This window comes from Castor canadensis, chromosome 16, assembly GCF_047511655.1.
Source record: "Castor canadensis chromosome 16, mCasCan1.hap1v2, whole genome shotgun sequence".
NCBI classification, from domain to species: Eukaryota; Metazoa; Chordata; class Mammalia; order Rodentia; family Castoridae; genus Castor; species Castor canadensis.
In genome coordinates, this window is record NC_133401.1 from 21,630,764 (window position 1) to 21,649,967 (window position 19,204).

General features: G+C 57.6%; 2 protein-coding genes and 1 long non-coding RNA gene across 7 annotated transcripts; 1 reads left to right on the top strand and 2 right to left on the bottom strand.

The window, feature by feature from the left end:
• Positions 1-1,069: 1,069 nt before the first annotated feature.
• Positions 1,070-3,675, bottom strand: LOC141418061 (uncharacterized). Its single transcript, XR_012442694.1, has 2 exons — positions 3,451-3,675; positions 1,070-1,252 (listed from the first exon to the last, which is right to left on the bottom strand). It is a non-coding gene; the product is annotated as an uncharacterized lncRNA (long non-coding RNA).
• A 109-nt stretch (positions 3,676-3,784) lies between these two features.
• Ptov1 (PTOV1 extended AT-hook containing adaptor protein) lies at positions 3,785-12,223 on the top strand. Its single transcript, XM_020159988.2, has 13 exons — positions 3,785-4,187; positions 7,330-7,467; positions 7,550-7,632; positions 7,702-7,759; positions 7,847-7,954; positions 9,204-9,359; positions 9,868-9,957; positions 10,051-10,124; positions 10,202-10,259; positions 10,407-10,511; positions 11,531-11,728; positions 11,810-11,873; positions 12,099-12,223. The coding sequence occupies exons 1-12, from the start codon at positions 4,017-4,019 to the stop codon at positions 11,819-11,821; spliced, it is 1,251 nt and encodes a 416-aa protein (XP_020015577.1). The 5' UTR covers positions 3,785-4,016; the 3' UTR covers positions 11,822-11,873; positions 12,099-12,223.
• A 505-nt stretch (positions 12,224-12,728) lies between these two features.
• Positions 12,729-18,611, bottom strand: Pnkp (polynucleotide kinase 3'-phosphatase). 5 transcript variants are annotated; one of them, XM_020159985.2, is made up of 17 exons: positions 18,513-18,611; positions 18,107-18,293; positions 17,467-17,513; positions 16,643-16,951; positions 15,602-15,681; positions 15,459-15,516; positions 15,248-15,355; positions 14,899-14,970; positions 14,254-14,302; positions 14,101-14,171; positions 13,939-14,031; positions 13,758-13,854; positions 13,603-13,664; positions 13,321-13,430; positions 13,159-13,246; positions 13,013-13,074; positions 12,729-12,888 (listed from the first exon to the last, which is right to left on the bottom strand). In XM_020159985.2, exons 2-17 carry the CDS (start codon positions 18,255-18,257, stop codon positions 12,771-12,773), a joined length of 1,575 nt encoding a protein of 524 aa, XP_020015574.1. In that variant the 5' UTR covers positions 18,258-18,293; positions 18,513-18,611; the 3' UTR covers positions 12,729-12,770. The 5 variants fall into 5 exon arrangements, with proteins under 5 accessions (XP_020015574.1, XP_020015575.1, XP_020015576.1 ...); XM_020159986.2 differs by lacking the exon at positions 15,248-15,355; XM_020159987.2 differs by lacking the exon at positions 13,159-13,246.
• Positions 18,612-19,204: the final 593 nt, after the last annotated feature.

A 19,204-nucleotide genomic window follows, 5' to 3' on the forward strand; every position in this document is an offset into this window, starting at 1 on the left:
AAAAGAGCCTTTTCTTTCCGTACTAGGGTTTGAACTCAGTGCCACATGCTTGCAAGGATGGCACTCTAGGGCTTGAGCCACACCCCATGCCCTTCTTGCTCTGGTTATTTTGGAGATTGGGTCTTGCTTTAATGCCTGGGCTGGGCTAGTGGCAATCCTGTTCCTGGGATGACAAGTGTGCACACCACGTGGGCTCAGGTTTTCTGTTGAGATAGGACCCTTCCAACATTTTTTTGTCCTGCCTGGCTTGGAACTGTGATCCTCCCTATCTCAGCCTCCAGTGTAACTGGGATTACAGGCACACACCACTATGTTCAGCATGTTTTTTTTTTCTTTTTTTGGTGGGACTGGGGCTTGAACTCAGGGCTTTGTACTTGCAAAGTAGATGCTCTGCTTGAACACCTCCAGTCCATTTTGCTCTGCTTATTTTGGAGATGGATCTCTAGAACTATTTGCCTGAGTTGACCTCAAACTTTGATCCTCCTGATCTCAGTCTCCCAAGTAGTTAGTACCACAGGCCTGAGCCACTGATGCCTGGCCATGTCCAATTATTGGTTGAGATGGGATTTCACTAACTTTTTGCCCAGGCTGGCCTTGAGCTATGATCCTCCCAATCTCAGCTTCCTAAGTAGCTGGGATTACAGGTGTGAGCCACCAGCACCCAGCTCTTCTTTGTCTCTACTGTGGTTTTGAACTCAGGGCTTCATGTTTGCTAGGCAGGTGCTCTACCACTTGAGCGACTCCCCCAGCTTTTCTATTCAGTCATTTATGGCTGCTTGCACTTAATCTGGCAGCACACTTCTCCTTAACGCCTCCATTCTTCCCATTGCAAGCAGACTGGTTTGCATATAAACACCTCTACTGCATTAATATCTCATTAGTTTGATTGTAGATTAAATTATTAGCTTAAAAACAACTGGCATAAACAAGTTTGGGAACAGCTATCTCTCAGGAAGTTCCCAGCTGACAGATGGGTGCAGAATTGCCCAGTCATAATAGAAGCCAGCCAGCCAGCCCAGCAGCAGGCTTTACAGATGAAAGGAGAGTGTCTTTCAAATGACACACTGGATAGGTTTCAAAGAGCTTTATTGTAGTATTAACTGATAGAGTTTCAGGCTGCATTCCATTTTGCCTTCTAACATAAGTCTTCATTGTGCTCGCTTTGGAGTGTGTCCTGGTATACTTCTCTCCAAAACTATACGACCCCGGGCGTTCATCCCCACATCTGTGGTCTGCTCAGAGCAGGCATTAACTAGGTAGGAAACAGGAAGGGTGAAAAAAGGATCAAGAGACCATTTGGAGCCAGGTGCTGGTGGCTCACACCTGTAATCCTAGCAATTTGAGAGGCTGAGATTGGGAGGATCATGGTTTGAGACCAGCAGGGGGAAATAGTTCTTAAGACCCCATCTCCAAAATAACCAGAGCAAAATGGACTGGAGGTGAGGTTCAAACGGTAGAGCACCTGCTTTGCAATTGCAAAGCCATGAGTTCAAACCCCGCTCCCACCAAAAAAAGAAAAAGTCATTTGGACAGGGTAGCAGGGGCTGCAATGAGGTGTTTAAATTAATTAATTCTAAGGACACTGGGAAACCAGTGAGGGCTTTGATTGGTGGTGAGAGAGACAGGATACAAGAGATAGGAGTAGTTATCCAGGCAGAAGGTCCTGATGGCTTGGACCAAGGAAAATGGAGAGAAGTGAGGATCTGGAGAGATTAAGTAGTCCATCTGAGTTTCTCCTCACTGTTGCCAGCGCTGGGATGCTCCACATGGACGAGTGACAGGGCTGCAGAGGGACTTGTCCATGTTCATCTTGCAGTCTGTCAGTGAGCACTGAGTCACCATTTGGCCATAACTCAGGTCTTATTCTGGGCTCAAGGCTGGGCTCCAGTCATCCCTGGGAAGCCCCTGTGCCTCAGGGTTAGTGGCACAGGGAAATTGACCTACCCAGGTATTTTCCACCCACAGCACTGGCCTTTGTCTCCTCTGCTGGTTGCTCCTCACAGCCATGACTGCTACAGGGATGGAGTGACCCAGTCCCTCTCCACACACAACCGAGTTCTTCCCAGTATTGTTCAGTGTCATTCATTTAAACACTGACTGGCCACACCCCTCTTAGCTACATTGCTTAACATCTCAGCCAAGAAGCAATTACCAGCCAGACTGGTGGTGAACATCCGCAATCTGGAGAGGCTGAGGCACAAGGATCTCGAGGTCAAGGGCATCTTGGGCTGACACCCTTGTAGAGGCAAAAACCTTGACTTTGTCCTTCACTCCTCTCTTTCATTCTCTCTGCACACATCTTTTGGGGTCAGCTTGAAAATGAGTTGTGAAACTGATGCCTTCCCTTATGACTACTGCACCCATCCAGCCCCTCCACCCACCCCATCAGGGCCTGTGGTTTGGATTACTGCCACAGTTTTTTCTTAGGTACTTGTCTCCCCTCTTCCTCCCCATCTTACTTTCAAGCAGCAGCCAGTTTTTATTTATTTATTTATTTATTTTTAGTGGTACTGGGGTTTGAACTCAGGACCTCCAGCTTGCTAGGCAGGTGCTCTGCTACGTCCCCAGCATCCTTTTTATAAAGGTTAAAACTTCCAAAAGTTCCTCTTCAATAGGCAACTCGTGCATACGGTAAGAATTCCAAATAGTCTAAACTGTGACCCCCACTTCCTCACCCTATGCCGGGATCTCAGCCCTTCTGGAATCTTGCAGAGATACATTCAATGTGATTCTATGCATTCTAGGAAAGAATTGCTTACAGTGTAAATGAAATTGTAGATCCCATGGTGGTCCCCAAGCTAAGTGACAGTAAACCCCACATTCCTTTCCGGCCTACACGACCCTCTCCTCCTTGCTCCAGCTGTACGTTAATGATTTGTGACCTTGTTCCCTCGTTTTAGCACTCTTCTATCCTGCCTGGAATCGCTGGCCGTTCATCAGCCACTTTCCTTAAATTTTCCTCGCGGTCCCTGCACCCAGTGCATAGTTAACACGTATCACATGATTGTTTTCCCCCAATGGACCGTAGGCTCTTTGAGTGACCGAGTGTAACTCGATCGTCGCAGTACACTCATCGTCCAGCACAGAACCGGTCAGAGTATTAATAATTTTTTTTAAGCTCACATTTGAATAGTTACTGTGCCAAGCACTGAGCCTCTATTAAGTTCACTGGTTCCTCATAAGCACTCTAAGGTTGTATATGATCACATCCTACAAAAGGAGACTGAAGCAGGACACCTTACACAACTAGTGGCAACGCAGTCATTTTAGTTACGCGAAAGAGTTAATCAACCAATACGGATCGGAGTCACAAGCTTGGAGGTGCGGTGGGCGGAGCCTAGGCGTGGAGACCAATGGAATCTCCAGGGGCTGCCCGCCCTGCCCAGGCAGCGCGGGGACCTCTGGGAGTTGTGGTCCCTTACCCACCTAGCCACGTCACGGCCTACAAACCTGAAGGCCTCCCCTCCTGCGTGGTGCGACTCGAACCCCCGGGCCTCTTGGTGGGTTCGGTCACCTCAGGCCCACTATTCCATGCTCAGCTCTTTCCCAGGTGGTCTTTGGTCTCCGAGTTCTCGACGAGATACGAGATCTCCCAGTGGTTCCCCCCAAACCGCGGAGCCGACTTGGTATCGTCCCATCTCGTCAAACCCTCCAGCTTTTGGTTGGCTTGCGCCACGCCCCCCCACCCCTCCACCCCTCCACCCCAGTTGTTTCTCGCGGCTCCTCCCTTTGCTGGAGCGGCCCATAGTATCTTCCATTCCTCTCAAAGGCTCTCCGGCCCTTTATGGTACGCTCCGGCCACACCCCCTCGAGGACGCCGTTGGTACGCGCCGGGATCCCCCCGTGCTCGCCGCAGTGGTTTGGCCGCGGCGACCCCTCCGGCGGCGCGTCCCCCGCGCTTGGTACGGCTCAGCCCGTCTCCCCGAAGCCGCGAGCCCGCGCCCCTCAGTCGGTGCAGCCTGCAATCCCCCGTGTGGCCAGTGGCTGCCACCCAGCCCCCTCGGCCCACGAACGCTATGGTCCGTCCGCGCCGTGCCCCGCATCGCTCCGGCGCTGCGGGTCCTTTCGGGGGTCGCGGCCGTCCCCCACGGCCCCTCGTCGTGCGTGCGGTCCGCTCCCGTTCCTGGCCAGCCAGCCCTCGAGGCCCGCAGCCGCCGCGGATCCGGGCCCGCTCGGCCCCTCCCATGGTGAGCCCCCCGCCCTTTTTCTAGAGTCTTCCACGGCCCCGCCCCCGCGGCCCCTCCCCCGGGCTCACGCCTTTGTCCACTGCCCCCGAGGTTCTGGGGTCTTCTCGGTGGTTCCCCCGTGGATCCCCCGGTGGTACGCGCCGGGCTCTCCCCTTTGTTGCGCGTTCGGGTCGAGGTGGGGGTGGGGTGGGTTACGGGGGCGGGGCGGGCTCAAATTACTGCTGACTCCGCGGCCCGATTTAAATGCGGGGTGGGGGGCGGGCGGTCGGTCGCCCGGTTTTTTAATTGGAAAGTTGGTCTCTCCGGCAGGAAATCTGGAAATGGGGGAGGGGGCTGGGGAAAGGCGGAGACGGTGGGTGGCCCGCGTTTTGCACACGCGCGCCTAGGTGTTGCACGGGGTGGGGGGGCGCCGTCTCTCCTGGACCCGAACTGTGCTGTGGCTTGCGTACGTAGAATTTTGCACCCCCGCCCTGATATGGGATGCCTTTATCGTTTGCAAGCAGCTCAGACCTTAAAGGTAAACATTCGACTTGTAGGCCTTGCACCCTTCCCCAGTCCTGAAACGTGAAAACTTTTTTTTTTTTTTTTTTTGGTGGGACTGGGGATTGAACTCAGGCCTTTGAACTTGAAAAACAGTCGCTCTATCGCTTGAGCCACACCTCTGGTCCATTTTGTTCTGGTTATCTTGGATCTGGGGGTGGGGTCTCATGAAGTTTTTGCTTGGACTGGCTTGAACCTCGTTCCTCCCGATCTGAGCTATTCAGCCTCCCAAGTAGCTGGGATTACAGGCGTGAGCCACCAAAGCCTGGCGCTTTCCAGACATCTCAAAAAGTATTACTTGGGGCATCAGAAGTTCACATTGCATTGCTTCCAGCAGCCAAGCCTCGTGCAGGCTTGCTTCAGTACCCTGCCCTGACTGGGGCCCTCGCTGAAATCCCAAAAGTTAGACACATCTCTTGCTCCTCTGCCTTTCCCCGCCTGAAGCCTTCTCATTAGTTGTTCAGCATCCTTAAACAAACGTCCAAGACTTGAAACTTCCCTTCAAGTGGTAACTGGTCTTCACTATGCAATCAACAGTAAGTCAGCACGATCTTGTACGTAGCCTAGATGAAGATTTCAGGGTTGCTCTCAGCCTAGTCCTTCACTGTGCTCTTCTGCTGCAGGGAGCAGGTGTACAGGTGGCACAGGTGTACAGGTGGCACAGGTATACAGGTGTTCGTGGAGCACAGGCTGTTTGCACTGTTTCTGGTTCCAACTCCTAAGTGGTCAGCTTACCCTCCCACATAAGCAGATGTAACATGTGTCACTGAAAGACTTGGGCATGCTGGTGCCTACCTTTAATGCCAGCACTCTGGAATCTAAGGCAGGAGGATCTCAAGTTCAAAGCCAACCTGGGCTACGTAGGGAGACCATGTTTCAAAACAAGTGTCACTAGAATTACATTGGGGTTCTTAAGTGAATACGTACATATGTGGTCATGTGTACTGTCACAAAGCACTTAGGGAGTTCACACAGCTCCAGTTCCAGAACGCCGGAAGTCCACGGTCTTGAATGCCGCAAGTTTGCCCTTAGGTTTTCACTACTTCCACACAGCTGCTGAACATAGCAGGCATGGAGCTACGGATTTAGGACTTCAAATCACTCCCTCTTCAGACCTACCCCAGCCTTAAGCACCCCAACACTTTCTCCCACCAACCAGCGTGCTCTCAGGTTTTCTTCCTGATCGTCCAAATCTCAGAATCACTTGTACAGGTGGAAAGTACGCTCAAATAAGCTCCCACAAAAAATAAAAGGCCAGTGTGGTGATCCACGCTTATAATCCTCCATACTCAGGAGAGGTGAAGGAGAACCTTACTTTGAGGCTGGCCTGAGCAAAGTTAGTGAGATCCAATCTGAAAACAAACTAAAAAAGCCAAAGGGCTAGAGGCGTGGCTGAAGTGGCAGAGGTCCTGGGCTCAATCCCCAAAACCACCAGATAAACATTTTCCTGCTTGTCATTATTCTGGGGAAATACACCTCATGTGCTTGTAAGAAATTCAGAGGGAGCCTGGTGCCATTGGCTCACGTCTGTAATCCTAGCTACTCAGAAGACAGAGATCAGGAGTATCAGAGTTTGAAGCCAACCCCAGGCAAATAGTTCATGAGATGCTATCTCGAAAAATCCTTCACAAACAGGGATGGTGGAGAGGCTCAAGGTGAAGGTCCTGAGTTTGAGCCCCAGTACTACAAAAAGAAAAAATAGTTCTCTAGACCCTATGTCAAAAAACCCAACACAAAACAGAGTTGGTGGAGCGGCTCAAGGTGTAAACTCTGAGTTCAACCCCAATACCGCAAAAAAAAAAAAAAAAAAAATTTGGAGGCCAGCTGTTTGTACTGAGATTTCGAGCACACTTGGAGTTTGCCCCACCTGGAGTGACCCACTGCTGAGGTGGCCGTGGGTTTCCCACGCTGCTGTTTCGAGAGCTTGATTTGGAGAAGATTCAGAGGGAGCCCTGCCCTGTGCCACAGGACAGCGCATCATTTTGCTTGGCTCTGTTGCTCGAATCTTTTGGAGATGTGCAAGTGTCCACCGCACGAGACCCCTGTCACGGGGTCTCTCCCCCACGACCCTGTTCTCTGCGTGCTTCTTGTCACTGCCTCCCTGGGCTCAGCAGTGAGGGCGCCCTTTGCCTGGAAACGCCGGCGCGAGGCGGAGTTTGAACCTCCCTTTGAGGGCAATGGGCACTTTAGGAGGGTTCTGAGCACTCTGAGGGACAGGGCCAGCCAGGGCGCCAGTGCACCAGCCCTGTGCGTGTGGTGGCTACGGGGAGGCCCTGCTGGCGATGCTGGCTTCCGAATTGGATCTGACCACTTGTTAGGCCGCAGAGGAGAGTGGCGGGCACCTTGAGAAGAGGCTGACAGCTTTCGGGACCCTGCTGAGCTACTGTCCTAGCTGGCCCTGGGAGGGAGGGTTCTGGGCAGCTGGCGGAGGACACTGCGTCAGCTTTGAGAGGTGGTGACTCCTGGGGCAAGAGGTTTGGACAGGGTCTGGGAGTTTCTAGCCAGCCAGGGATTTTGGGTGTGAACCTGGGGATGTCCCCGTCTGGAGAGATGGGGACAGCCTGTCCTCGCAGGGCTCCAGCCTGTTTCCCCCCCGCCACAGGAAGGCGCTCGTGTCTTCGGGGCCCTGGGTCCCATCGGGCCGTCGTCACCCGGGCTGGCCCTCGGGGGTCTTGCTGTGAACGAGCACCGGCTCAGCAACAAGCTGCTGGCCTGGAGCGGTGTCCTGGAGTGGCAAGAGGTGAGCCGGTGGCTGCTGGAGTTGCTGGGGTGGGGGCGGCTGGCACCTGGGCCGAGGCTGTGACCACCCTCCCGCCCCACAGAAGCGCAGGCCGTACTCTGACTCGACCGCGAAGCTGAAGCGGGCTCTGCCGTGCCAGGCCTACGTGAACCAGGGCGAGAACCTGTGAGTGACCGGATGGGCGCGCGGGGGTGGGGCGGGGGCGGGGCGCTGGCTGACGGCTGCTTCCTGCAGGGAGACGGACCAGTGGCCGCAGAAACTGATCATGCAGCTCATCCCGCAGCAACTGCTGGTGAGAGCCGTCCTGCCTCGCACCACCCGGCCCCCATGCGCCCCCCCAGAGCCCCTGCCGACCCGTCTGTCCCTTTGTCACCCCCAGACCACGCTGGGCCCCCTGTTCCGCAACTCCCAGCTGGCACAGTTCCACTTCACCAACAGAGACTGCGACTCGCTCAAGGGCCTCTGCCGCATCATGGGCAACGGCTTCGTGAGTCGGTGGGGTGGGGAGGGGACCTGGGGCCAGTCCACAGTGTCACTGTGAACATACAGGCTGTATGTTCAGACCTGAGGAGCTCTCAGCTGGGGCCAGAGTAAAGAAATTTGGCCTGTGTCTGTGCCCTGCTGACCTGGCTGTGGTGTGGGAGTGCGGGGAAGGACCTGTGTGGCCCTGAGCCTGTTGGCAGAGAGCAGGGTGGGCACCTGGGCACTGGGCGCGGCCAAGATGGAGCAAGCCACCTCCTTGTCTTAGAGTGGCATCCCAGCCGGTCTTGCTTCCTAGGCCCAGAGGTCACAGTAGGCACAGTAGTAAGTGGGTGCTGGGTAAGGGCAGGACACAGCGTGGGGTTCCGGTGCTGGTTTGAGCAGCAGCCCCTGGCTTTGAGGGGTTTGGCTGGGGAAGGTTGCAGGTGTGTGACAGGAAGGGGTGACTCATCCATCCGCCGTGCCCCAAGGACCTGACTCCTGACCCATCATCTCTGTGCCCACTCCCAGCCACCTCCAAGGACACCATGTACTGAACCTGTGTCCAGATGGCTCTTTCCTTGGCCCAACACTCTAGGGTGTATGAGGTGACCCTTCACTGAGCAGCATTTGCTGAGCAGCAGAACCAGGAATGGAGTCCCTGGGTGCTGGCCTGAGGGTCAGAAGTGAGGCTGGCATCCTGGAGAGTGTTTGGGAGGTGGCCAGGGGTTCCATGGACACTTGTGCAGATACCATGTGTGGGGGTCTTACAGGCTTTTGTTCTCCCATCCAAGAAGCTGTACCACTTCACTTAAGAGCATTTATGTAGCACTTACTGTGTACATTGATCCTACACTTTACAGATGGGGAAACTGAGTCCCCAATTAGGAAGTGGCTTGCATTGGGTCCCATGCCTCAGAGGTACTGTGCTGGAGTTGTGCCCAGCGGCCTGGCCCAGGCCCTTCTGGGTAGCTGCTCAGGAGCTGGCTGCCCCAGTTCAGAGGAGCAGGGCTGGCATCTTGGGGAGAGATGGGCAGGAGATGCAGTCCCAGCCCTCATCCCAAGTGTGGGGATGCCAGCTGACCCACAGCTCTCTGGGGGGGTCTAGGATGCTGAGGTGACCTCACACGCCCCTGGGAAGGCCCTGCCGTTCAGGACTTGTGTTGTGGGTGACTGCTGGTCCTCTCTAGGCAGGACAGCCTCGGGTTGGTGTGGAGGGATGAGGTGCCCCTCAGCAGTGCCCTTGGGGTTCCTGACCTGCCCTCCTCTCCCCCCAGGCGGGCTGCATGCTCTTCCCCCACATCTCCCCCTGCGAGGTGCGCGTGCTCATGCTCCTGTACTCGTCCAAGAAAAAGATCTTCATGGGTCTCATCCCCTATGACCAGAGTGGCTTCGTCAATGCCATACGGCAGGTCATCACCACCCGCAAACAGGTGTGCCAGTGCAGCTTGCCCCCAATGGGCCAGAGCGAGGAACCAGCCCAGGCCAGTGCCTGTTCCCCCAGTCAGCTGCACTCCGAGGGTGGAGCATGATGTGATGGCAGGAGAAAGGAGCATCAGAGGAGCTGTGAGGAGGCAGTGGATCATTCCCACCAGGGCTGGGTGGCAGAAGTCACTTCTCAGTGAGGCTTTGAAGGGCTGGAGAGACACTGGGGAGTGGGCCCTGGCATCAGGGAAGCCTCTGTGGAGTGGGGAGGTGGGTGGTAGGTCTGTGGTTGTGGGGAGGCCTGGTGAGGGGCTCTGGAAGGTGACTGTGTCCTGGCTCACACCTTTTTTCAGAAGGGTTCCAGCTCGTACTGTCACTCGGTTACCAGAGACAGGCTCGGTGGGGTTTGTAAAGCAGGCAGTGGGCTGGGCTGCCAGGGCCGGAGGCTCAAGCACAATGACAGGGTTTCCTGGGAGCCTCACCCAGGGCACAACCCACCCTTCTCTTCCCTGCCAGGCAGTGGGACCCGGTGGTGTCCACTCGGGCCCTGTCCAGATTGTCAACAATAAGTTCCTGGCATGGAGCGGGGTGATGGAGTGGCAGGAGGTGAGCCTGGGTGGCAGCTCTGGGAGCTGGGCTGTGTGGGCAACGGTGCCCGGTGTCCCCATCCCTCATGTGTCCTCTCACTCTGCCCCAAAGCCCAGGCCTGAGCCCAACAGCCGGTCCAAGAGGTGGCTCCCATCCCACGTCTACGTGAACCAGGGGGAGATCCTGTGAGTGTCGGGGCTGGGGGCAGAGGCTGCGTCAGGGAAGGCGCATCCTGACCCTGCCCGTCCCCTGGTGCCCGCAGGAGAACCGAGCAGTGGCCGAGAAGGCTGGTCATGCAGCTCATGCCGCAGCAGCTGCTGGTGAGCGGGTGGCAGGACGTCACTTGGGTCCCTCGAATCGAGACAGGCTTGGGTGGGCTGGGTCCAGTGGGCCGGGACTGGCAGAGGGACTGGGGCAGGGCTGGCGGCCTGGCGGAGGACGCCCACAGTGGCCGGCTGCTCCCGCAGACCACGCTGGTGCCGCTGTTCCGGAACTCGCGCCTGGTGCAGTTCCACTTCACCAAGGACCTGGAGACGCTCAAGAGTCTCTGCCGGATCATGGACAACGGCTTTGTGAGTGCGCGGCGGCAGCCGGGGCAGGGGTGGGTGCTGGACACCCGTGTGAATGAGTGGCCTTCTCAGTGCCACACCATGTGCCCAGAGAGCCCTGGGTATCTGACCCTGCTGCGTGAGCGGGACCTGAGTGGGAGTGGCCCCCAGTCTGTTATATTAGCGCCCCTAGGAGACCCACCACGCTTCCCTGCTGTGGCCGGTCTTCTAGGTCACTGGATGGTCTCTGCTCAGTACCATCTCTGCCAGGTGTCACCTATTAGAGGCACCTTGCTGGCCGAGGCCTGCTTGGTGGTTATGTTGTCTGTGGTTCTCAGCCCAGCCGTGGCCTCTCTCTGGACCTCAGTTTCCTCACGTGTAAGGTCAGGAGGGTGCTGCCGAGCCCTCTGCTCATGTCCATCTTCTGGATGTTTGACAGGCTGGATGTCACCTCTTACCCCCTTCAGTTAGCCTATGTGATGCGGCTTGTGCTGTGTTGTACGTTAGCATTTCAGCAGTTTCAAAACAAGGCTGGGAGTGTGGCTCAAGCGGTAGAGTACCTGCCCACAAGCGCAAGGCCCAAGTTCAAACCCAAGAAAGACAAAACCAAAATGAGAGTTTCAAAACAGATCCCAAGTGGTCTGAAGAGCCCCAGCTCAGCCCCGCCTGCCCTGAGCTTCCTCTGGGCACCTGAGCCCTGGGGCCTGTGAGTCCATCCCACTGTCTCCTCAGTTCCTCTGTAGGGGCTGGTTCCTAGGGAGGATCTGGTGAGGTGTAGTCCCCGCCTGCTGTGCCCAGCGGAGTCCCTGTTCCTGCACAGCCAGGTCCCAGGCCTATGCTCTTGGTGGCGAGCCTGGCTGCACTTTGCCCTGGAGGAAAGGAAGGAGGAAAAGGGCTTGGGGGGCATCAGGTGCTCCCCAGTCAGAGATCCCTGGGTCTGGGTCCACCTGTGGCTTTTGGGCCATATCTTGGTCCCCTCATGGTGTCCCTGCGGCCTGGCGTTGGGCAGCCAATGACCCGGTGGCGCTGCTCCCGCCCTCCAGGCCGGCTGCGTGCACTTCTCCTACAAGGCCTCGTGCGAGGTGCGCGTGCTCATGCTGCTCTACTCATCGGAGAAGAAGATCTTCATCGGTCTCATCCCGCACGACCAGAGCAACTTCGTCAACGGCGTCCGGCGGGTCATCGCCAACCAGCAGCAGGTCCTGCAGCGGAACCTGGAGCAGGAGCAGCAGCAGCGAGGGGTGAGCCTCGCTCCGGCCCAGCCCCCCCGCGCTGGCGCTGGTGCCCGCCATGACGCCGCCCTCCCCTGGCTTCCTCCGCAGATGGGGGGGTAGTGGCCCCCGGCTGGGTCCCACAGGAGTCCCAGGCGAGGCCCGGCAGAGACTGGTGAGTGGCGATCCTGCTGAGTGCCGGACACCAGAGGGAGAGGCCCAGGGCCCGCAGCTCCCAGCTCTGGCGAGGAGTTGGGCTCCTGGGCAGGGGTTGCTGAGCCTGGGCGTGGCGAAGGCTGTCACTATGTCCCTGGGTTCTGGAGGCCTGCTAGGTGCGGTAGGGTGGGGACTGCTGGGGAGCCATGGTCCAGCCCCTCCCACTGTGTCCCCTGCCCCCCAGGTCACATGCTTCTGAGCAGGGGCCCCTGGGGACTGCAACTGCCCAGCAACATGGAGGACAGCGTCCTGAGGTTTCCAAGGACAGTCCCCACCCTGTATGTTTCCCCAATAAAGTCTTTTAACCCATGTGACACTGCCGTTCACTGCCTCTGCACCAGCTGTTGCCTGGCAGCAGATGGCACCCCTCTTGGGCAGAGATTTGCAGACTTGAGCGCCACCGCATCCCCGAGCTTGTGGGGGAACTGGAGTTCTAGGAGAGCTTGGGGCTACCGGACGGGGCAGCTGGTGAGCTGTCATCAGGCTGGCCGTGCAAGCCACCTAGTTAGCGTTTCCACCTGTGACGGGTGGGGCTGTGGTGGCCTTGTCCTTTGGGCCTAGGCCACGCAGGAAGTCCAATGCTGCGTCCCTCAGGCCGGGCGTCCTCGTGGGACCCAGGCCTGGGCCAGCGGTCACCGTGAAGTATACTGGGGGGCTGGGGGTTCGGGTACAACCCCCTTCCCACCTGTGACCCGCCCACTGCCCCAGCCTGCGTGCAGCAGAGGCGGCCTTGTGCTAAAACAGGCCAGTCCTGGTCCTGAGCCAGACGGGACAGATCACAGACGCCCGCCTCCCAGCAAAATGCAGGCCAAGCGAGGAGAAAAGCACATTTATTGCGGGGTGGGGCGGTGCGGGCTCAGCCCTCCGAGAACTGGCGGTACAGCCGCTCGAGCTGCGGCTCCAGAAGCAGCCGGAACGGGATCTCCAGGATGGCGACGAAGCCTTCGGCCAGCGTCGGCGCCTCATATTGCTTCCTGTGGGCAGCGGGGGCTGAGGGCGGCCCCGCCTGCCCCGGCTCCACCCACTGGAGGCGGGACCACTGCCGAGCCCCCGCCCGTAGGGCGGCACCACTGCTAGCCCCACCCATGAGGGCGGTACCTGTAGCTGTACAGGACCATGTCAGACACCGGTGCGTGCGAGGAGTCCGTCATCTCACGGAACTGCAAGGAGACCCGGATGCAGCATTAGAGGGGGAGGGGGGCTGCCCCACGGGGGAAGGGGTGAAAGGGCGGGGCGGAGCTGACCCGGTTGTTGTGTCGCGCCTGCTCCAGGGTGGCTGTGAAGAGGAAACAGCGGCAGGGGACACCGGTGTCTCTGGCGCACTGGATGTACCTGTCAGGGCCCGCAGGCTGCTGTCACCAGGCCCCTGGCGGCCCTACCGGAGCCCTCCCACGGGGCCCTAGTACCTGGCCCGGCTTAGGACGTCTGGGTTTGTGTTGTCGATCACGACCCGTTTCTTTTGCTTTAGCGCGGTCTCACACGTGCTCACACAGCGCTGCCAAGAGCCCAGCGTGTCCTGGGGGACAGGGGAGAGCAGGTCACAAGTGGAACCTGGGGATCCAGGAGAGCAGATCCAGAAAGGAGGAGGCTGAGTCCGGGAGACACATCTTGAGGAACAGAGGGCCAGAGCTGCACGGGGAGCTAGTGACCGGGCTGGGGACAAGGCAGGGACCAAACAACTGTCGCACCCTGTTCACGTGGACATAGCCGGCCGAAACAAGGTGCTCCTTGAGGAAGGTGGACTTGCCGGCTGCGAGGGGAGCAGCATCGGTATCAGTGGGTGCCTGGTCTGGTCCCAGAGGGGCGATCGGGTCACCCGGAAGTCAGGGTCAGGGTATCTCACCCCCAGGGAATCCCACGGCGACAACCACCTCTGGGCTGGAGCTCAAGAGACTGCTGGACTCCGGGAGGCAGAGCGGCCCAGCGCTGGAGACGGCCCTCTGGGAGGGGGTAGACAGGTGTGAGCCCCTCGCCCCCATCCCGGCCCCTCCCCCTTTGGCCCCTTCCTTTCCCTGGGGTCTCACCGGGTCAAAGGCCGGGAGCTCAAAGCTGGCTGCTGGCCATTTAAGGAAGAACTCCTCCGGTGTGGCGAAGGGCAGGCCAAGGTTGAGGGCAAACTGGGGGGAAGACAGAGGTCAGGCAGAGGCCAGATGGCCTGGTGGGGGGCAACAGGAGGGCAGGCTCACCAGGCGGTCTGCGCAAGAAAAGTCTTTCTTCTTCCGCCCCGGGGCCCAGTTGGCAGGGCGGCCCGCTGCGTCTGGAACAGAGGGGACACTCCTTTTTGCCATCAGGCTCAGAGAGTGCGTCCCAGCCCACCCACGGGGCTCCCAGGCCCTTACCTCCCACGAAGATGCTGTCCTTCAGGGAGATGGGCACGCCCTCGTTGGCCTGGGAGAGACGGGCAGTGAGCAGCCCCTTACCCCACCCACCGACTCCACTGGCCAGGCGGTCCAGTGTCTCCAGGCTGGCTTCCTGGCTCCCGCCCCCACTTGTTCCCCAGGCGGCCGCTAGGTGGCGCCGGAGCCGGCGGTCAGCACAAGGATCGCCAGTAAACGTGCGGGACTTGGTCCAGGCCTCTTGCACCTGTTGCTTCTCCCACCTGGGCCACTTTCCCAGATACCACGTGGTTCCTCCCTCCTTTAGACCTTTACTCAAATGTCACCTCAGAGGGGCCGTCCCTGACCACTGCAGTCACTTCCTCCTGGTATTTTATAACCGCCTAGACATTTGCAGTGTCGTCCGTGCAGGTCCCAGAGCATGGTGGGCCCCGTCACCTGTATTTCCGCCCAAGACATTAGTGGCCTTCGGTAGTGAGGCACATAAGTGAATGAACAGTCACTTCTCAGCCACTCTGATTTTCAGAGCTTAAGAGCCCTGAACTCATGTCACCCCCTAGGATGTGACAGCTGAAAACAGACCATGAGGACCAGGGAGGAGCAAGTCCAGGGACAGAAAGCTGGGTGGGGAAAGGAGGAGCTGCTCACCTGTTCTTGCAGGTGATCCCACATGCCAGTCACCGGCTTCCGGTAGAGCCCTGCATGCGTGGCGACCAGCACCTGCAAGATGCAGTGGCAGTCACATCACTGAGCTCTGCCAAGCCACCCCCTCCCCTGCCCTGGTATACCCTGACCACCACTGCACCAGTAAGGCCCAAACAGAAATGTCACCCACACCCCCGGTTCTCTCTGGGTCTCTGTCCCCCTTCCTGGGTCCATCCCCATCTAGGTTTCTCAACTAGAGTCTCTGCCCCCCACCCCCAGAACTGTCCCTCTCTCTCTCTGGGTCTCTGCCCCCACCCCTAGAGAGAGCTCCTGAGCCTTCCTTTAGCCATACCTGGATGGGAACCCCTAGCTTTTCCAACACAGCCTCCACCTTGGCCTTGAACTCTTCTGCTGGCACCTTCCCTCGCCCAATGCCCATCTGGTTGGTGAGGATCACCAGCTGCAGAGTAGATGGTGTCAATGGGAGCCTCCTCACCAGGGCCCTGTCTGACCTGCATCCAGATTCCAGGTGTGTGCACACACACACGCATACACACACACACCTTGTAGCCTTCCACACACAGCTCCTGGAGTTTTCGAGGAATCTCTGTGTACAAGATCCTAGGGCAGGTGGGAAGTAGCTGATGACTTGGGGCCAAGAGGGGACTCCAGGTTTCACCCAGTTCCTTTGCTTGCCCTTCCTCACCTCCAGTCATTGGGGCCAGTGGGAAAGACCTTCCCAGAGCGGGTGGTGATGAGGGTCCCGTCCATATCAAAGGCAGCCACCTGGTATCACCAAGAACAGAGCAGCTTCAGGGTGATAAGTGACCCCCACTTACAGGCTGAATGACACCATCCTCATCAGGTAGGGAAACAGAAAGAGAGCCTGCATGTCTTCTGTAAGGGCGGGACACAGCAGGAACGCAGCCCTGACTCTCATCTGAGCACAGACTCTCGAATGCTTATTGTCTCTTGTCACTCCTGTGTCCCCCACCCTCACTTTTCCTTTTTTTTTTTTTTGCAGACTGAGGTTTGAACTCAGGGCCTACAAACTTGAAGCCACTCCACGAGTCCTTTTTGTGATGGATGTTTTCGAGATAGGGTCACTATTTGCCCAGGCTGGCTTCAAACCAAGATCCTCCTGATCTCCTGAGTAGCTAAGATTACAGGTGTGAGCCACCAGCGGCTGGCTCACTTTTCCAGACCAGGTGCTGGTGGCTCAAGCCTGTAATCCTAGCTATTCAGGAGGCAGAGATCAGGAGGATCACAGGTTCAAAGTCAACCCAGGCAAACAGTTCATGAGACCCTATCTCAAAAAATCCTTCACTGGTGGACTGTATCAAGGTGTAGGCCCTGAGTTCAAGCCCCAGTACTGCAAAAATAGAAACAAAAACAACAAAAAATAAATGGGGACCAGCACCTTACTCACCCTCCTTCCTAGGGCTTCTCCACCTCAGTAACCGTGGAAATAAAAACCAGAGTGTGGTCTTTTGGGGGTTTGACAGTCCATTTGGGCCTAGGCCACGTGCTTCCCACTGGCTCACCATTGCAGTGGGACTGGGAATAAGACCACGGCTGCATCTCAGACATGCTGAGCCAGGTGGCCTGTCACATACAGCGCATTCCCCAATGCTTCTGGCCACCCCTGGTTTGTCGTCAGCTTCTGTGTCAGTATGTGGAGGGCTAAAAAAGGCTCGCCCAGGGTCGGATTCCCAGTGCGTGGCAGTGCCCCATATGCAGCCCTCACCTTGCCCTGGGGCTTCACCCCAGGTGCGGTGAACACCAGCAGCTTCTCCAAATTCTCCCAGCCCAGGGACGACTTCCGCATCCGCTTTTTCTGTGGTTCAGAATCCTCCTTCTTCTGTTCCTCATCTGGGGCCACAGGAGGGGTCCTGGGTGGAGTATCTGGCTCGGATCCTGGTGTGCAGGTCTCTTCCCAGCGCAAGGTGAGTGCGTGGAGGCCATTGACCAAATAGAGGGTGTCCCCGACTCTCAGAGAACCCTTCAACCCTGGCTTCAACTCCTGAGTTCCAGCGGTTGAAGGGTTAATGCCCAGCTGCAGAGAAAGAGGGAGGGGCTGCGATTGGGGACCTCTTCTAACCAAATAACCCAATGAAGACTTGCCTTTCTCCACTTGCCAATCAGACCCTTGAGCCCACCTCTTCACTATGTATCACCAATTAGGGCTTTGGAAAGGTTACAGGTTTGTGATCTTGCCCAGTTGAAAGGGGATGGATGAAAGCCTGCTGAAGCAAACAACACTCCCTTGTATGGGGGCAATCACAATTTTTTTTGTGGTGGTGCTGGAGCGCTAACCCAGGGTCTCACACATGCTAGGGAAGCCTTCTGCCACTGTGCCAAATTCCCAGCCTCTTGTTTTTTTCAGACAGGCTCTCCCTACATAGTCCAGGCTGGTCTTGAATACTCTCTGTCAACCAGTCTGATCACAGGCACGAGCTGTTGCCAAGCCTGGCTCCACTCGGATCTTTCTAAAGGGCTGTTTCCTGCTGAGCTGCGACTCCTCTGTCGACCTGGACCCCAGGCTTTGCTAATGAAGCACTGGCACGGTACCTGTTTCACGGCCACTGTCCGGGTCTCGGGGTCTGCAACCAGCTCCACTGAGGGTTGAGGAGGCGGAATCAGGGTTTGCAAATTGTGCCATTGGCTCCCTTCTTACTGGGGAACAGTCCAGCTTCGAGCCATAGGCTGGGGACTACAGCATCCATTCCAGGGGGAACAGGAGGCAGTGTATTTCTAACAGGGACTGGCTCCTTGATTTCCAGTAGCCAGACAGAATCCCTAGGACTGCCTGTGACAATTGTGATTGCCCCAGGACTTCAGGTCCTGGGCATCCCCTAGCGACATTTACTTTTCTCTATGGAGTCACCTGTCTTCACAAGGGCAGTGGCCTGTCTCAAGCCTTCAGCTGGTCTGTGAGCATCCTCTGCGCAGTGACAATTCTCCCGAGATGGCCTCCATCTCCTCTCCCCCAAGGGGCCGGGCTAAATCCTGGTCAGATACCACCTTTCTCTTTCTATGCTCCCCAGGGCCACTTCTCAACTTCAGGACTGACTGCACCGACTGCACCGCGCGATTCTGCCCAGTAGCCAAGCATCTCCCTTACTGGGCTAACGATCCCCCTTTCCCAGGGGCTGAACTCCCGCTTCTGCAGAGGGCACACCCCTCCAGTTCAGGTCCCGCCCCGACACACCTTGGTTTCGGGAGCACTTCCGGTCCGTGACCCGGGTTAGGGGGCCCCGGCCCAGGACCAGGGTTTGTCCGTCCGAGGGCAGGAAGATGGGAGGCGCTCCTCCGGGGGGGCTCTCCAGCCACAAGCGACCGTGGGCTTCCACCTTGGCCATGCTGAGTGTTGGCCTCCGAGAAGCTGGTACCGGGGACTAAGCGACAAGTCGTCGGATTTTGCAACAGGAAGCTCCGCCCACTTCCGGCCAGTGATTCCCTCCTTCCGCTAACCCCTCCGGAAATCCCCCCACGCCAGCCCCGGGCGCGTTCCAGTCGTTTCCCAGGCGACGACGCCGCTGCTACCCTGGGCGAGTGAGAATCCTTTCCTTCTCCGACCAAAGCGGACGCGCGCCCCCACCGGTCCCCACACTCACCTGTGCTTGTCGCTCTGGCCACAGAGGCCCCGAGTGAGGCACTCTGTCCGCAACTTGGCGGGCAGAAATGACTGGTTACACGGAGGGGCGGGGCCTGGGCTCCTCCCGCACAAGCTCCGCCCTGTCTCAATTCTGGATCCCTGCGTCCCTGCCCCTGCACCGTGAGTCTCCGGCCGGCAGAGGGCGGTGCGGACCCTTCACCGGCAGATTCTCCTCTTTCAGGGGGTCTGATGCTCATCCACCTCCATTGGTGGAGTTACGTTGGGAGGAAGCTGCTTTCCTATGGGATGAGTGGAAATACCTGCTTCCACCCCGCGGGGTTAGGAGGACCAGGAGCTAACACTTATGGAAGTGTGGCAAGGCCTCTTTAATTAAGCCTCCTCCATTGTTAACGTCCCTCAGGTGCTGGTCTGATGGGAAGTCGAAATTCCGTTTTCCTAGCCCTAATTGCGAACCAGGGTCCACCTGCGCTCGAACCTCCAGCTGGCTTTAGGATTCCCCCCCCCCCCCGGAACTAGAGTTAACTCAAGACCTTTGCCAAGGAGGCAGGCGCCCTGCTGTGTCAGCCACACCTTCAGCGCTTTAGCTGCTTTATGGTGGGAAAGTGCTCAGTCGACGAACAAGAAGGCTCCAGAGACTGATTCCTTAAGGGGACCACTCAGTCCCTGAAGCTGGGAGTTCCACGGTAACAC

Bases quoted from the DNA above. Each gene is read 5' to 3' on its own strand.
- Ptov1 (XM_020159988.2), top strand. From the start codon at position 4,017: ATGGTCCGTCCGCGCCGTGCCCCGCATCGCTCCGGCGCTGCGGGTCCT. The intron at 7,468-7,549 runs GTGAGCCGGTGG...CCCGCCCCACAG, and splicing joins GTGTCCTGGAGTGGCAAGAG to AAGCGCAGGCCGTACTCTGA. The intron at 9,958-10,050 runs GTGAGCCTGGGT...TCTGCCCCAAAG, and splicing joins GGGTGATGGAGTGGCAGGAG to CCCAGGCCTGAGCCCAACAG.
- Pnkp (XM_020159985.2), bottom strand. From the start codon at position 18,257: ATGGCCAAGGTGGAAGCCCACGGTCGCTTGTGGCTGGAGAGCCCCCCC. The intron at 17,514-18,106 runs GTGTGTCGGGGC...CTCAACCCTCAG, and splicing joins GAAGTGCTCCCGAAACCAAG to TGGAGCTGGTTGCAGACCCC. The intron at 14,971-15,247 runs GTATGGCTAAAG...TGCATCTTGCAG, and splicing joins AGCTAGGGGTTCCCATCCAG to GTGCTGGTCGCCACGCATGC.